The sequence below is a fragment of the Ochotona princeps genome, chromosome 25 (genome assembly GCF_030435755.1).
Source record: "Ochotona princeps isolate mOchPri1 chromosome 25, mOchPri1.hap1, whole genome shotgun sequence".
Classification (NCBI taxonomy): domain Eukaryota; kingdom Metazoa; phylum Chordata; class Mammalia; order Lagomorpha; family Ochotonidae; genus Ochotona; species Ochotona princeps.
In genome coordinates, this window is record NC_080856.1 from 17,841,439 (window position 1) to 17,859,243 (window position 17,805).

The window sequence follows — 17,805 nt, forward strand, 5'->3', positions numbered from 1 at the left end:
CCAGGCCCAAGTCAGGAGCCTGGAACTCCACGTGAGTCTCCATGGTTACGGGAGCCCAAGTACGTGTCTCATCAGGGGCTGCTATCTTAAGCACGTTAATAGGGAGCTGCTGGGAAGCGCTGGCACCTTGGGGCCACAGTGTTGCTACTAGCCTTTTTTTTTTTTTTTTTTCTTTTGTTTGACAGATCCCTTTGAACACGTCTGGAGGCTGCGACAGGACAGGTGTGAAGCAAGTAGCTTTTGCCCCCAAGTTGGAGAATGAACAATACGGCTTTATTCCTGGTTCTCTGCAGGTGTTCTTGGACTGACGCTCCTCAGTCCGTCATGTCTCGTTCTTCCATCAAGTCTTTCCTCGCTCTCACTCTCAGGCCCCTTAACTTAGCTCCGTGTCTTTGGAGCTTGAATGTCTGATGTTAGTTTCTATTTTGTTCTCAGACACACTCAGACGCAATGAAAGCTGCATGAGGGTGGAGGAGTTTTTCTCCAGCATCTTCCATGGTGTCAGACAAATATTTGCTCAGTAAGCGTTTAAGGAAGAACCGACTGATAGACTGAACCGTTTCAGGTTTTATGCATTAGAATATGGCGTGTACTCTGGATTGCTGGTGTGAGAGCTGGAGGGACTGCGACAAGTGGCAGGCTGTGACATGCATCATCAGCATGGCTGATTGTAGAGGATTCAGAAACATGACTCACAGGCTTTTTTAAAGATTTATTTATTTTTGTTGCAAAGTCAGATATACAGAGAGGAAGAGGCACAGAGAGGAAGATCTTCCGTCTGATGATTCACTCCCCAAGTGGCCACAATGCATGGAGCTGAGCCGATCCGAAGTCGGGAGCTAGGAGCTGCTTCTGGGTCCCAAGGCTTTGGGCCATCCTTGACTGCTTTCCCAGGTCACAAGCAGGGAGCTGGACGGGAAGCGGGACTGCCGGGATTAGAACCAGTCCACATATGGGATTTTGATGCATGCAAGGCGAGGACTAGCCTCTAGGCCATGGCGCCAGGCACAGGCTTCTTCTTTTTAAGATTTACAGAGAGAAGAGACAGATGATTTTCCATCTGCTGGTTCATTCCCACCTGCTCCTCTTTCTGAGTTTCTGGGATCAGTGAGATTTGCATTGGCCTCATATTTCTTTTTTTCTTTCTTTTTTTCTTTAAGATTTATTTATTTTTGTTGGAAAGGCATATTCTATCCACTGGTATATTCCCCAAATAGCCATAGTCAGTCCCCTGGGTCCTCTATGCTGGTGCAGGGTCCCAAGGCCCTGGGCCGTCCTGGACTGATCCCCCAAGGCCACATGCAGGGAACTGAAAGGGAAGTAAAGCAGCCAGGACTTGAACCAGTGCCTGTATGGGATCCCAGTGGATACAAGGCGAGGACTTAAGCCACTAAGCTACTGCACCAGGCCCCTCTAATACTTCTAAGGCAGAAAACCCGAGTCATACTGGAGTATGTCCCTGATACACCTCTGTCCCCGGCACTGTACCCTACCACTTCCTACTTGTTGTTGAGTGTTCTCCCTGTTCTGTCTCACTTGCTTCAGCCTTGGATCCCAACCTAGATTACGGCTGTGTCCTATCCTGTTCTTCCAGCTGAACCCCACTTTATACTTATTGGGATGCTGTGAGATCTTTCCAGAATCCACTTGTGGTTGGGTTTCAGGATGTAATTGTTCTCTTTAGCCTGGAGTAGCTTCCACGCAGCCTCCGCAGTTGTAATTTCAGGTCCACTCTGTGTGTCTTGCTAATGTTGCACAAGGGGTGATGTGCATTGTGAGGGTTTTCTCGGTGTTCTGTGCTTCCCCATGCCCTTGTTCATGCTGTGCCCTTGACCCCAGACACTGTTTTCCCCTTCGTCTTTCATTAGTTTTTTTCTGACACCCTTACTTTGCTGTCTTCTATGTCTTCTGTGTTCCAATAGTACCCATGTAACACCTGGTTCTTTGGGGGCTTTGCTTGGTACAATGTGTATGAGGCAGTTAAGTGATAACCTACTGGGTTTAGGTTGTTGCTGTATCTGCTGTTTCGCTTCCCAGAGCTGGGGACTTAGTCCAGGCGTCCCGTGGCAAGAAAGTGCTTACGTGAGCCATGACTTGTGCAGACCCAGGTTCTGAAGCTTTAGGTCATCATTTATGATTATTATTTTGGATTTGTGTATTTATTTGAAAGAGTTTTGAGGGGAGAGAGAGAGAGAGACAGAGAGACAGAGACAGACAGAACTCTCATATCCTAACGTATAAATTGTGCACAACATCCAGGGAGCCAAAGCCAGGAGTTAGGAATTCAGTCATGGTCCCCCTTACGCGTGGCTGCTGAAACTTCGAGCCAAATTTTCTTTTTTTTTTTTTTTTAAAGATTTATTCATTTTATTACAGCCAGATATACACAGAGGAGGAAAGACAGAGAGGAAGATCCTCTGTCTGATGATCCACTCCCCAAGTGAGCTGCAACGGGCCGGCGCGCGCCGATCCGAAGCCAGGAACCTGGAACCTCCTCCGGGTCTCCCATGCGGGTGCAGTGTCCCAAAGCCTTGGGCCGTCCTCAACTGCACTCCCAGGCCATAAGCAGGGAGCTGGATGGGAAGTGGAGCTGCCGGGATTAGAACCGGCGCCCACACGGGATCCCGGGGCTTTCAAGGCGAGGACTTTAGCCGCTAGGCCACGCCGCCGGGCCCGAGCCAAATTTTCTTAACTACATCCCTAAAAGTAGTTATTGTTCATATTTTCATACAGGACTATAATATGGAAAAACTGTCAGTTTTTTTTAAAGATTTATTTTTAATTTTTATTGTAAAGGCAGATATACAGAGAGGAGGAGAGACAGATGATTCACTCCCCAAGTGACTGCAATGCCCGGAGCTGAGCCAATCCAAGGCCAGGAGCCAGGAGCCTCTTCCGGGTCTCCCACGCGGGTGCAGGGTCCCAAGGCCTTGGACCATCCTTGACTACTTTCCCAGGCCACAAACAGGAGCTGGATGGGAAGCAGGGCTGCCAGGATTAGAACCGACACCCATCTGGGATCTTGGCATGTACAAGGCGAGGACTTCAGCCTTTAGGCCACCGTGCTGGGTACCTTTCGTGCCGGTTTTAGGTTCCACCAAAAGTGAATGCCCTTATAAGGAGGAGTTTCTTAATTTAAGGATCCTGTCTGCAGAGTTGTTTGTGCTGCTGCTTTGTCAATGATCGTTACTTCTGACTCTCCTCTTTCCTCAAAGGTTTCCTTAAATGCTCTTTTGGAGCCTTAAAGTTGGATATGACCGAAATGAGTGGCGTGTCGCTGAAGCGCAGCTGTGTGGCTGTCGAAGATGATGGCGCCCCAGCCGAGGAGGCCAAAAAGCAGCGAGTCTCGGAGTGCAGTGTGCCTGCAGGTACAGACAGGTCAGAGAGTGAAAGTCTACTCGGCACGGGAAACGCACCCGGTTCCCCGGAAGCTGTAAATGCTGGGTCAGGGAATAACAACTCTGCCACTCAGTTGGAAGAAGAGGAAGAGGAGGAGGAAGATGGTCTTTCCGAGGAGGAGGAGGAAGAGGAGAGCTTTGCAGATATGATGAAGCATGGCCTCACCGAGCTTGATGTAGGCATTACCAAGTTTGTAAGTTCTCATCAAGGCTTCTCAGGAATTTTAAAAGAAAGGTATGTGTCGTTATTTCAGTGGTTCCAGGTTGTTTTTCTCTCTCTGAAAAATATATTTGAAACAGAAAAAGAGGGAGAGACTCAGACACATGGGTTTCCATCAGCTGGTTCACTCTCCAAATGCCCACGGTAGCTGGTGTTGGGCCAGGACAAAGCTGGGAGCTGAAAGCTCCGTTAAGGTCTCCCGTTCAGGGACCTAAGGACTTGAGCCACTTCCATTGTTGTCCATTAATTAGCATTAAGTAGCAGGAAGCTGGATTGTAAGTGGAGGCCGGATTCCAGCCCATCTTTGTAATTGGGATGCTTGCTTACCAAATTGCAGCTTTTTTTTTTTTTTTTTTTGTGGTTGTCAAATGATCCTTTATTGAAACATTTTCTCTTCTTAAGTAGCTGTTTTTTTTTCTTTTTATGTGTGTGTTGCCAAATTGCAGTTTAACTGGCTGTGCTGCAGATACATCTCCCCATAGTCAGTGTTGATCAAAGAAATATCCTCCTGAAGTTATTGGAGCAAATAAAAAAATTTCCTGGTGGCCTAGCGTTGTCATTGTGTGGTTGAGTGCTTTTCGTTTTATGAAGATAAATTCTTTTAGAAGGTTTCCAGTTTTCTCCTGAATTTGTCTTATAGGATTTTTTTTGTAAAGATTTATTTATTTTTATTGGAAAGTCAGATATACAGAGAGGAAGAGCTTCTACTCAATGATTCACTCCTCAAGTGGCCGCAAAGCCCAGAGCTGAGCCAATCCAAAGCCAGGAGCCAGGAGCTTCCTCCGGGTCTCCTATGCAGGTGCAGGGTGCCAAGGCTTTGGGCCATCCTTGACTGCTTTCCCAGGCCACAAGCAGGGAGCTGGATGGGAAACGGGATTGCCGGGATTAGAACCGGCGCCCATATGAGATTTTGGTATGTGCAAGGCGAGGACTCTAGCCGCTAGGCCATGGCGCCAGGCCCTTTCTTATAACTTTGGGCTCCTTCACTCAGGTGTGCTACTTGTACAGTAAAGGGAAGTGGTTTTTTGAAACAAAGTTAGTCTAGGTGTGAGTCTCTTTGAGCCACTTAGCAGTTTACTCCACTGAGCCTGAGTTTCCTTTTCTGAGAAATGGATTGGACGTCATATTGGGATTGAGGAGGGTTTTCAATAATGCATGTGAAAGATTTAACATAAGGCTAAGCTTTGGCGTAATTTATGGTAGACTCCTGGGTTCTGACTGAAGTAACTGTTATGATTCAGTTTGGTATAGTCTGTCCATATAATGAGAGGGTTATAGAAGTTTTTATTTATCAGTGCATTTTTTTGGAGGAACATTTATAAAAGAGCTCAAGTCCTGATGTAAAACCTGAGCCAGGGTATGATTTAGCACTGATTAGAGAGCCTGAGGGGTGGCGCTGTGGCATAGCATGTAACGCTGCCACCTCATGCTTGCATCCCATAAGGGCACTGGTTTGTGTTCCCTGTGCTTGACTTCTGATCCAGTGCCTTGCTAATGTGCCTGGGAAAACAGCAGAGAATGGCCCAAGTGTTCGGGTCCCTGTACCCGTGTGGGAGATCAGGAAGATGCTGTTGTTTCTGACTTAGGTCTGGCTGTTGCATCCATTTGGGTAGTAAGCCAGCGGACGACGGGCCTCTCTCTTGATTTTTTCCTCCCTCTTTATGTAATTCTGACTTTTAAATAAACAAAAAATAAATAATTTGTTTTAAAAGAAAGAAACCAGAAAGCAGCTTCATAGTACTTTGCATTGAAGATTAAAAAAAAAAAACCTTGTTTCCCTAATAGTTAAGTTTATTATTGATAAACTTTACCCTAAAATTACTAGAAAATGACACAATTGTTAGAAAATAGAAGTTTCTCTGAAGATTCATGCTTTCTTTCCATCAGATACTCTGACTTTGTTGTGCATGAAATCGGAAAAGATGGGCGGATCAGCCATTTGGATGACTTGTCAGTCCCAGCGGATGAAGAGGTAGCAGTGCTCTCTAACAACCTTCTGTTACAAATCTCACCTGCTAGTGATCATAGAAATGTAGAGATGAAAGCAGAGCTTCAGTAGCCATGAGTTCTGTGTGTGACTCACCGTGAGCTCTCATTTTAAAGGATCCTTCGGAAGATGTCTGTACTGTTTTGACAGCTGAAGAAAAGCAGCAATTAGAAGAGCTCCAGCTTTTTAAAAATAAGGAAGCCAGTGTTGCCATTGAGGTATGTAGTACTCAAAGAGGAGGTGTTCTGAAGAGAGGGATGAGTGGAGTGGGTTGGTGTTATATAGGCTCTATAAAAGAAATGGTGGTGGTTTAATAAAAGGCTAACAAGGTTGATCTTGAGGCAGAACATGAAGACATGTTTATGTCAGGGAACATAACCAGTATCCAGATAGATAGAAGGAAAAAAAAAGGATGTTTAAATTTTTTTTTTAGCAACTACAAATCAACAAAACATCTTGTTGGCATAGAACCCGGGAGTGTCAGTAATGTAATGCCTGCTGCTGCCTGAAGTTCTGATCGCAGAGGGCAGCAGTGAAGGCTACCTACGTGGGAGACCTGGATTGGATTCTTGTGGGCATTTGGGGAAGAAAGGGAATTTTTTTTTAAGATTTATTTTATTTTTACTTGAGAGAGTTACAGAGAGGAGGAAAGCTAGAGGGAGATTTTCCATCCACTGGTTCACTCCCCAAATGGCTGCAAGGCTAGTGCTGCAGTCTGAACTGGGTTGATCTGAAGCCATGAGCCAGGCTTTCCCAGGCCACAAGCAGGGAGTGGATCACAAGCGAAGCAGCTAGGACATGAACTGTCCCCCATGTGGATTTCTGGCAACGCAGGCAGAAGCTGTTCCTTGGCTTTGGCTCCAGAAGAGAGTTGGGCCGTTCCAGAGCCACGAGCCAGGCCTTTACAGGTCGTGAGCAGAGAGCTGGATCAGAAGTGGAGCAGTCTGGACACACATGAAACGGTGCCCATATGGGATGCTGGCACTGCTAGGCAGAAGATGAGCATGCCGTGCTACCATGCTGACCCCTAAAATTATTATTTCTAGAAGGGAAATATGAGATCTTTTATCCACAGGTTCACTCTCCAAATGATTGCAACTGCTAGGATAGGCACGCTAAACCAGAAATTTGGAACTGAATCTGAGTCTGCCCTGTGGAAAGCACGGACCCAAGGACCCTGTACTGTGAAGAGAGTACAGGTGTCCCAAGTCACATCTTAATCTGATCTTGCATCCCTTGAAGTTTCTGCTGATTATTTTGACTGTAGAGAGATTTAACAATTGGAACTCCCTACTAGTAGACTAGGTTGATGTCGTGGTCTGGAACTGTATTATTTAAAAAAAAAAAGGGCCTGGCGTGATGGCCTAGCGGCTAAAGTCCTCGCCTTGAATGTGCCGGGATCCCATATGGGTGCCAATTCTAATCCCAGCAGCTCCGCTCCCTTCCAGCTCCGCTCCCTTCCAGCTCCCTGCTTGTGGCCTGGGAAAGCAGTCGAGGACGGCCCAAAGCCTTGGGACCCTGCACCCTCGTGGGAGACCTGGAGGAAGTTCCTGGATCCTGGCTTTGGATTGGTGCTGCACCGGCCGTTGTGGCTACTTGGGGAGTGAAACATCGGATGGAAGATCTTCCTCTGTCTCTCCTCTTCTCTGTATATCTGACTGTCCAATAAAATAAATAAATCTTTAACAAAAAAAAAAATTCCTAAAATTTTAGTGCCACATGCTTTGTGGTCATTTTGGTTGGGATGATGGGTGAATCTAGATGAGGGTTGGAGTCAGACCATGAACTCCTCAGTTTCCCACAGCCTCTGTCTCATGATCCAGAATGAGTGCCTGGCAGATGGACAGGCTCTGAGGATTTGTACTACTGGGAAGCTCCAGAATATTTCTGGAGTGATACCCACACACTCTTGCTTTGCGTGATCAATGAGATGAGTGTTGTTTTTACTATTTCACAGTATTTGTTTCCCAAGTTAATGTTTGTTAAATTTGTGGTGTCTCTGTCTTTGTGTTTAATAGGTTATTGAGGATACCAAGGAGAAGAGAACCATCATCCACCAAACAATTAAATCTCTATTTCCAGGATTAGAGACCAAAACAGAGGACAGAGAGGGGAAGAAGTACATTGTGGCTTACCACGCAGCTGGGAAAAAGGCCTTGGCAAGTAAGTTTGCATGACCTGCCTTCTCCCATAAGGCTGTTCTGAGAGATAGATGCTGCTTCTCACTCAGCCCCAGTGTGTTCATGTTCAAGGATGCTAATCCCATCACTCGTGCAGACAGGGTGAATGCCATCTTCACATGCCATAGAGATTCTTTAACGTGTCTGTCTGGCAGCAAGCATTTGATCTTTTTATGTGATTTGCTAAAATTACAAAGTGGTCCCTGAGACAGAGTTTTAGGAACTTGGTAGGTTTTTCACAAGCAGAGCTGGCTGTGGCAGTTTAGGAAGAAATGAAAGGATTATTACCCAGTCCATGTTTGAATGGCTATGAACAGAACATGTTTGTTACCTGTTCTGATGGTATGTTTCCTGTAAGGTCTCTCTGTTAACAGTTGCTTCTGAACTGTGGGTAACTCCTTGATTGAAGCGTACAACACCTTGGAGTGTATAGAAAGATACCCCTTGCATAGAAGCCACTGTTCATTGTGCGGCACTGAAGTGGGTGTGCTGTCTGTGAAGCACTTTTGTTAGATTCTAAAGTGTTCACTGTAGCCATAAACGTTTGGTTGCATATAAGCTTTAAGAAAAATTAGGTAACTTTCTTTTACCTATCAAGTAGGCAGATACAATTTTAATGACATCGACGTTAGGAGAACAGTTGTTTTCTTACCCTCATCCCTTGCCAGTGTCAGGTCCTGGTGGTGAGCAGAAGACTGTGTAGAATGTGAGGACTTTGCTGGTGTTCCCTTAGGTTAATTAAAAAAAAAAAAAAAAGATAACGCTGTGAACAGATTGGAGGCTTTGGTTGTAAGACTTAGTTCTAGTGAAACCAGAGGGCATGATACAAAAGAATACAGATATTGGTTTAGCTGTGCCTGAGAAATTGACCTAGTCCAGTCAGCAAGTCTGCGGAGTAATGGAGAAACCAGACTTTAGGGTGTTGTGGCAGGGCACCTTGCAGTGGACCCCTGAGGAGGACAAGTGAGCTATTGTGTCTGGAACTGCCTGGGCACGAGCTGTTGATGTCTCAGTCCCCGGACTGCACTGGCGCTTGTTCTGTGTTCTTCACCATCGGTGCTTGGTATCAGTTACTACCTGAGCCACCGTTCTTTAGCACTGAATGTGTTGCAAGAAACCAGCCCAGTGGAATGTGACTTGAGTGGCTGTTGACCTGCAGTCTCCCAAGGGTGGTAAAGGGCCAGTAACTGTTGCTTCCCGAACGAGTGAGGCATTTAGCTCTATTGCCTTTTGCATTTGTCCTCTTGATGGCAGGGCCACTAGAGGGAAGTGCCTGGCAGAGGCAGCCCGCGGTGGTCAGCAGTACAGGGCCAGTGGTCCTAAGGAGTCTGAGAAGATACAGGAAAGTCTTGTTGTGTTTCGTGTGACCAGGAGAAAGCAAACCAGAAAAGGCGACAAACCCTGTTTTTTTTTTTGCTTTGTTTTTTGAGGGGGTGCCTCTTTAGAGAATAATGGTCCTGTCTTAGGGGCTGCTGGGTTTGTGAGGAGGGATGGCTGTTGGCCAAGGTGGTCATGACAGCATGTCCTACCTTGCCATTCAGTAAGTGACCTGGCTCGGGTTAGGGTTATGTCACTTGTGCTGTGTGCAGGCACCATACACACCTTTCACTTTAACAGAAAATTTCCTTGAGATTTTCCCAAGTGAAATGCTGGGCTGAAGTGGCCCATTCTTTCCATCTCCCTTTGGAGATAGATCTGCAGCAGAACAGAAATGTCTTCCTTTTAAAAGAAGCAGGGAGGCTACTTGGCTAGGTGAATCCTTCCTTGGTCGTTTAATCCTCATGAGCTCTAGGTCTTGAGTGTGACCTTCCAGTAAAGGTGGAGTCATCTGTGCATCGGAGCCTCTTTCTGCCCTCAAGGGCACTCAAGGGCCTGTGTGTGTCTCTGTTACAGATCCAGACTCTAGCCACAAGCTGGACAAACCCTAAAGCAAAATCCTTTGGGAAAGGAAGGGCAACTGGGATCTGCTAGCTTGCCCTCCTGGATCACCTGGCCTGGTACTTGGGTGAATGAGCTTTTGAAGTTTTGTTACAGTTTTAAAGTAACTTCTTACTTTTAGACTCTGATACAGTTTTTTGTGGGTTTTGCGTTATTTAGAAGTTTAGTGATGGTCTTAACCTAAATGGAGCCAGGTATCAGACAACTTAGCTGTGAAAGATCCTAAATTATGAACCTAAGTGTTAGAAAATTCTGACTATTCAATCTCAGACATTATCTTTTTGTGTATGGGAAGGAAGTTGGATAGGATACCTCAAAGTATATGGTATGATAGTATTCCATAGCTTTGTAACAGGTAGTGTTTATTCCCAATACATGTAAGAACTTACTTTTTTAAGTCCTCTAAGTTGAAGAAACAGTTCTGCATGGTGCTATGTATAGGTTCTCTGTGCTGAGTTGAGTGGTTACCGCGAGGGAGACCTCAGGCTAGCAATTTAGAGACACCAGGAGGAAGAGCTAGACAGGTATATCGGGCTGTCTCTGGGGTTACAGGACTAAAGAATTGTGTAAATTGATACTGGGAAATCTGCACTTGGCACCAGGGAGAGAAGAATTGTGCAACTTGCTCATCCATGTAGCGACACAGAAATCACGGGTGTCTTTGCCAGAGAGTTTTCAGTGGAGCGAGAGGATGGGGACCAGGTAAGGCAGTTGGCTGAAATGGAAGGCAGTCTGTACATCTGCTCCAGACAAAAGGGAATGGACAGGAATGTGGTTCAAGGGAGCGGAAATCCAGGTTTGGTTTCTAAGCTGGAAGAAATGTGAACATGTTTATACACTGAAGGAAGGGAGCAGAGTAGAGCGGAGGCAAGTCTGGGTAGGAAGGCAGCAAAGCGGTGAGTGGAGTAGGGCTCCCAAGGGAGCTGGAAAGTTGGTGTTCAGGAAGTAGTGGTGAGAATGGCCTTGACTGAAGGAGAAAAAATGTTGAGCTACGGGGGCTCTCTGGCTCAACACACACAGCTTCCTGGAAACAGGGTCCCCTTTAGTGTGGGTCCATTGCTGCTAGACTGGAGCTTCCTTCCAGAGGTGGGGGGACTTTTCCGGAAGTAGAAAGCATATTTCTCAGCTTGAGCATACTTAGCACTGTACAATTTGCATTGTAAATTGTAGTGTCTGAAAGTCATTTTTACTTTAATTGTAATAATGGTTGGAGTTTTTATAAAGCCAGATTGCCCAAAGTAAAGTTGAGGCGCAGTGATTTTCTGTTATTCAAAATATCTTCAATTAACTGATGAGTGTGTTTTGTTTATCAAGTGCACTTAGATTAAAGTGCGCTTTTGTCTGCCACTTGCAGAGGGGACAGTTGTATACTTACAGTGCTTGGGTTTGTTCATATGAAGTGCATGCTTGGGAATCAAAATTCATGTGCAGTTGTCACGGCTTCACTTAGGAGAACATAGCATGTTGTTCTTTCGTCCATGTTTTCCTTAGTTCTCACCATTATGCTTGTGAATGCACTGAAGGGGTAGTTAAAAAATGTAGCTTCTCTGTCACCTTTTGTTATTGATGTTTTCTTAAACTTTTGTCTTGGACATTTTCAGATACGTACACAATAGTGTTGCATAGGGAACCTGTGTGTGCCCATCCGCCATCCTTGGGATCTGTGTTCTGCTGTTGTCTGACCTCACCCTCCTGCTCTGTCTCTTCTTGGTCAGAATGTGCAAAGCACTCTCTTTGTAGCCTGTCATTTCACCTGTAACTGTTTCAGGATGTATTTGACAGATGAGGACTGACGCCCCAAACCATTTCCGCTGAACAAAGCAGACGATAATATCCGAATGTATTATACCAATTGCTTGTTCAGTTTCTTCCCAAATATCTCAAACATACCTTATGTACACATGGCTTCTTACGACAAAAAAAAAAAAAAAAAAGGTCAGAACATTGTACTTGGTAAGTCTCTTAAGTCGTCCCTGGATCTTTTGCTATGTAGAGAACTGCTTTCTGTATAATCTTTCAACATTTTTCAAATTAAAAATATTTTGTGTAGGGGCTGGTGTTGTGGCCCTAGGTGGTTCTGGTTAAGCCACCTCCTACAACACTGTTATTCCCTCTGGGGCTGGTTGGTGTTTCAACTGCTCCACTTCCAGTGCAGCTCTCAGATGATGTGCCTGGGAAGGCGGTGCAGGAAGGCCTGAGTGCTAGGATCCCTGCTGCTCACATGGGAGACATGGAAGAAATTCCGGGCTTCTGGCTTCAGCCTGGTCCAGCTTTGGCTGTTGCAGTTATTTGAGAAGTAAACTCTCAGACAGAAGATCTTTCTCTGTTTCTCTCTTCCTGTAACTGCCTTTAAAGCAGTAAATAAACCTTAAAAAAATTCTTCGGGCCCGGCATGGTAGCCTCGTGGCTGAATACTCTCCTTGCATGCACCGGGATCCCTTGTGGGCGCCAGTTCATGTCCTGGCTGCTCCACTTCTCTTCCAGCTCCCTGTTTATGTGGCCTGAGAAAGTAATACATGAAGGCCCAAAGCCTTGGGACCTAATGCCCACATTGGAGACACAGAAGCTTTGGCTCTTGGCTTCAGATCAGCTCACCTCTGGCCATTGCAGCCACTTGGGAAGTGACCCAGCAGGTAGAAAATCTTTATCTCTGTAAATCTGACTTTCCAATAAAAATAAATAAATCTTAGAAAAAAAAAATCTGTGTAATCTGATGTAGGAAACCATAAAGCAAAGAGGAACACACAGCAAAACAATAATTACTTGTTCTTACCACCCAAAGAGAACCAGAAATAATATTTAGGCACAAGTGACAATATTTTAAGAGAGACCAGTCCCAGGTGGGGAGCACTTGATCTGAGCTATTTACTGCATCACGGGGTGCAGTTTGGGTGGAGTGCAATTGGGAAGAATTTCTGACATGCCCATCATGAAAGGTCTGAGGCAGGAGGCTGTATCTGTAGGTGAGTTTTCTCCATGTTCTCCGTTCATCTCTGCAACATTCCATCGTTAATGTCTGAGTGGCTGTTAACCCACCGCATAGCCTTCAGGTGCTATGAAAGTCCTCGCTGTTAACTTACCATGCGGCCCTGTGCATGCTCAGCTCCAAGCACTTAAATATTCCTATACATTAAACATTGCTCTCTTGTGCTCTTTATGCTGTGCGTTTGGACAGAGGTCAGAACTGCAGCAGGTAAGAGCCCGTGGCGTTTCTTGTAGATGAAATGAAATGCCAGTGATTTTCGTCAGCGACACTGACACCTTTGTCCACCTGGTGCTTAGCTAGAAGGAAAGGCGAGAAACGTTTTCCCACTCAGCCACTTCCTGAGGAAATTATGAGAAATCCAGATCAGTGTCAGAAGATGCACTGATAATGCTTTTCTATCCAAGACAGAAAACACCCATGTGTGTAGCAGAGAAAAGTGACTCGGATATGGGCTGTGGTGGTTTTCTGGGCTGATTTGTTAGCTTAAATCACACCAGACAGGTTTCCAAGTAACTTTGATCCCAGGAAATTAAGCCTCTGATGATGAGTTCATTTAAAAGGAATATCTTAGGGACAAAGATAAGGGAAAATTTTTGAAAGAATAGAGTTCTTTGTAGGAATTGTGTGATATCTCCTGTCATGATTTTTCTTTCATGGAGTTCCAGAAATCTTCTGAAATAGATATATTGTTCAAGTAACAGCTGCAGCTATGTAACACACAGAATTCACAAACAGTAATAGTACTGTGCCCGTGAGGTCCACTTGTGGGTCAGAGACTCATTTTTGTTGAAGTATCAATTAATTTGAGACATACTCTGATGAGTTTAAATCTAAATCTTACCTTTTTCAACGTGTGTTTTCTATATTATAGTATAATTGAAATGTTCAACTAAGACTACTGTTAAACTGTGTTTCAGCTCTGAGGAGTTGAACAGAGTAGTGCTGGCTCAAAGTAGCACTGGCCTTAGTTTAAACTCCCCGCCCCAGGAGTGACAGTTGGCTTGGGTAATGGCTGATGTTGCTGTCAGGTCAACATTTGTAGGCCAACTGCAGCTAAGCTGTTGTGATGTAAGTGGCTATTGGGAAATCCAGAGGTGTCATTGGGCCCGCTCACAGGCTTGGTCCTTCGTCTGCTGCGACTGTCCAGCGCCCAGCCTGGGGATGGTGTGAGCAGCTGACTGAGTAACAGGTGTAGCTTGGTTCAAACCTAATCGCTGTTGCCTCTGTGCTTGCTGTGTTCTGGAAAGCAGGGCCCCAGCCGTGGGAGGAATCGCTAGCTGCTGCCACTCATGTGCTACAACACCTGCATTTGAGGTTGTGGTAGTCAGAGTGGATAGCTGATGGCGCACATCCAATCACAGAGTGCCCACCTGCTGAACCTGTGCTTCCTGTCAGGCTAGATCTGATTTCTCACTCACAGGTTTTGTAGCTAAACATGAGCCTTGTAGGGTTGTCCAAGAACATCTTTTATTATGGTGTATATAACATCTAATTTTTTTTTTCCTTAAGATCCAAGGAAACATTCTTGGCCAAAGTCGAGGGGAAGTTACTGCCACTTTGTGCTCTACAAGGAAAACAAAGACACTATGGATGCTATTAACGTGTTGTCCAAGTATCTAAGGTGAATATCTGGTTCCTGTGTCCGTATAAAAGTGAAATATTGGGACTGTATTTCCTCTGTCATTGCTAGTTGAGAAAGGAGTCATCGGTGGAGAAAGCAAGCATAATTCATTTTTTTTGTCAATAGGTAAAGTTATACACATATATCTAATATATATTTTTAGCCCCATTCAAATAGGTAATGATTCAAGATAAAAATCCTGAAAGTAAATAGGTCACATCCAGTGGAGAGTTACCAGTCTACCAGAGAAACATAAAAATTACTTCTCCCTTGATGGCAGGCACTTTAATGTGGTTACAAAGCTTGGCTTTACCAAACTGCCAGCTGTCTTGGAAATCCAGAACAAGACAGGTTTTCCTCACAAGAGTGAAAGTGCAGCCATGGCTCTGGTTTCTGAGTTCGGGCTGGGTGCTCAGGTTCACCCTCATGGCCTAGTTTGAGATTGATCTACCTTGGAACAGGCCTGGTTTTCAAATGTAACATAATGAGGTGATCAGAGCTTTAACAGATGATGTGAGGGGAGGACACAGTTTGGTCTGTAACGCACAGTGCTCAGGTAAGTAACATTTCATTTTGCAGTGTTCCTTAGCTGCCTGTGATAGAGTCCATGTTATCCCATTAGGGCCATGCCCAGGAAAGGGGAGTGGGGAAGGATAGTTGCTGATGGAAATACATCATTGGTGAAGGAGTTCACTTTGCATTTGAAATTGAGGGATATGAAATTTGGATTTGAAATTAGTTTCAGCAATACCTCCTAGTTAACAGGCTTACATGTATATTAATGTCAGAGCTATATAGGATCTTCTTGTAACTTTTTTTTTTTAAAGATTTATTCATTTTATTACAGCCAGATATACACAGAGGAGGAGAGACAGAGGAAGATCTTCCGTCCGATGTTTCACTCCCCAAGTGAGCCGCAACGGGCTGATGCGCGCCGATCCGAAGCTGGGAACCTGGAACCTCTTCCGGGTCTCCCACGCGGGTGCAGGGTCCCAAAGCTTTGGGCCATCCTCTCCTGCTTTCCCAGGCCACAAGCAGGGAGCTGGATGGGAAGTGGAGCTGCCGGGATTAGAACCGGCGCCCATATGGGATCCCGGGGCTTTCAAGGCGAGGACTTTAGCCGCTAGGCCACGCCGCCGGGCCCGTAACTTTTTTTTTTAAGATTTTATTTCATTGAGTCTGGTGTAATGGCTTAGTGGCTAAATCCTTACCTTGCATGTGCTGGGATGCCATGTGGGTGTTGGTTTATGTCCTGGCTGCTCAACTTCCAGGTCCCTGCTTGTGGTCTGACAAAGCAGAAGAAGGTGGTCCACAGCCTTGGCTCCAGATCATCTTAGCTCTAGCCATTGCAGCCACTTGGGGAGTGAACCAGTAGGTGGGTGGACCCTTGTTCAGTGAGCCAGCAGATAAAAGATCCTCTCTCTCTGTAAATCTGTCTTTTCAATAAAAATAAATAAATCTTAGAAAAAAAATTTATTTCTTTTTATTGGAAAAACATAGTTACGGAAAGATCTTCCATCTACTGGCTGCTGGTTCACTCCCCAAATGGCCACAGTGAGGTGATGTGAAATCTCCCATGCCAGTGCAGGGTTCCAAGGCTTTTGGCCGTCCTCTCCTTTTTAGGCCACAAGCAGGAAGCTGGATAAAGCAGCTGGGTCATAAACTGGCACCCATATGAGATGCCAGCATTTGCAGACAGTGGACTAGCCAGTTGAGCCGTTGCACAGGCTGCAACGCTTACAGATATGTTTACGAAAAATTTATGTGATTGTTAATTGTAAAAAATTGAGACCACAGGTATTGTGTTAACATCTGTAGGATGACTTTTCACTGCCACAGTTCCGTGTGACCTAACAGATTGCCTGTGGTCAGTAGAAGGGGCCTTGTTTACCTCCTGCTGCTGGCTAGCCTTGTCTGAGCAGTGTCAGGTACTCACCAATAGCTGTCAATACTGGTCAGCAGCACTGTTTAACAAAAAGGGAATTGTTTGTGCATGATCTACTTTCCTAACATTTAGATTCATTTATGTTTTCCTAAATCACTTTCAAAAGGTTTCTTTTTAATTTCCTTCTGTTCATGATTTTGTGTTTATTTTGAAACCGAAATGAGAAATGGGATTCTCCTAAATGTATGTGACTTCAGGAGGTTTTTGTCTTGCCAGAGTCAAGCCGAACATATTTTCCTACATGGGAACCAAAGACAAAAGGGCTATCACTGTTCAGGAGATTGCTGTTCTCAAGTAAGTAGAGAGAGCATGGTGGGACTGGGAGGCTGCAAAGCCCAGCACTGCTTGCTTGAGTTTTCTACTATACGTTTTAGGAATTACTTCTCTTACTTTCAGAAGGTTATTCTGTCAACTTTTGAAAATTAATTTTATATTTGCTTGTTTTGTTGATCTGTATTGCCTGATGCTTTCTATTAAGTATGTTTTTCATGTAATATTTGTAGGCTTTTTGTGATAGATTTAAGAAGCGAAGTGTTTCTCTTTCATTTGTTACTAAGTGAGTGTGTTAAATTGTGATGACAATTTTGCGTGTTAAACTTAAATTGCAATGATGGAATAGTGACTGAACTTTCTTGTGACATATCAGATATATTTAGGTTATCGAGATGATTTCTGCTCTTGAAACAATTATAATTCTTTTTTCTTTTGATTTGAGAGACAGCCAGGCTACTCCCGTCTGTTGGTTTACTCCCCAAGTGTCTTAACTGGCTAGGGCTGAGCCAAGGCAAAGATCAGAGTGTGGAACTCATTCTGTGTCTCCTGTGTGGTGGCAGGGGCCAAACCACTTGGCCTTCCTGCGTTAACAGGAAGCTGTGATAGGAAATAAAACTGGGTGTTGAACCTACCCCCTCCCACATGGGACACAGATGTCACAACTATTTTTATTACTGCTTGGCTAAACTACCACCCCTGAAGTAATGGTAATTTAATGGGGTGAAAAGACATGTAACTTTGAACTTACCCACAGTGGGCAACTTGCTGAAATGGAGGCATACTTTAAGTCTGTGGATGACAAGAAATGTGGGGCTTGATACCAAGGAAGGCTAGGAAAGCTTGTATGTGAAATGCAGTCTTTGTGTTTAAATTTTTTTTTTGTTATTAGATATTTAATGAGTTTTTTTAATATTTATTTTATTTTTATTGCAAAGTCAGATATATATACAGAGGAGAGAGAGAGAGACAGAGAGGAAGAATTGTGAAAGGCTTTGAGAAGAGCTTGGAGAGCATTGCACATTTTGTACCTGACAGGTACTGTGGGTGCATGGCAAGAAATAAGGCTTGAATGGGCAAGATCTGGATCCTGAAGAGCCTTTGTTGGTTGTGTTTAGTGTTTTTGACTTGACCTTAGCGTAGGCAGGGAAGTTATGTATAGAAGCTGCTTAGGGATTTTAGGTGGAGGGGGATGGGTGAAATTGGGAACCAGGCTTGTTGCCCATCGGACCACTCACAGACATGAGCCTGAAATCAGCT

The 17,805-nt window shown here is 44.8% G+C and overlaps 1 protein-coding gene across 1 annotated transcript in view; it reads left to right on the forward strand.

The window, feature by feature from the left end:
* Positions 1–17,805, forward strand: part of PUS7 (pseudouridine synthase 7) — a 38,303-nt gene that overhangs the window by 1,267 nt on the left and 19,231 nt on the right. Inside the window, exons 2-7 of the mRNA XM_058654974.1 lie at positions 3,216–3,633; positions 5,506–5,590; positions 5,722–5,823; positions 7,624–7,768; positions 14,219–14,330; positions 16,492–16,569. Coding sequence (XP_058510957.1) covers positions 3,216–3,633; positions 5,506–5,590; positions 5,722–5,823; positions 7,624–7,768; positions 14,219–14,330; positions 16,492–16,569 — 940 coding nt within the window. The remainder of the gene's footprint in view (positions 1–3,215; positions 3,634–5,505; positions 5,591–5,721; positions 5,824–7,623; positions 7,769–14,218; positions 14,331–16,491; positions 16,570–17,805) is intronic.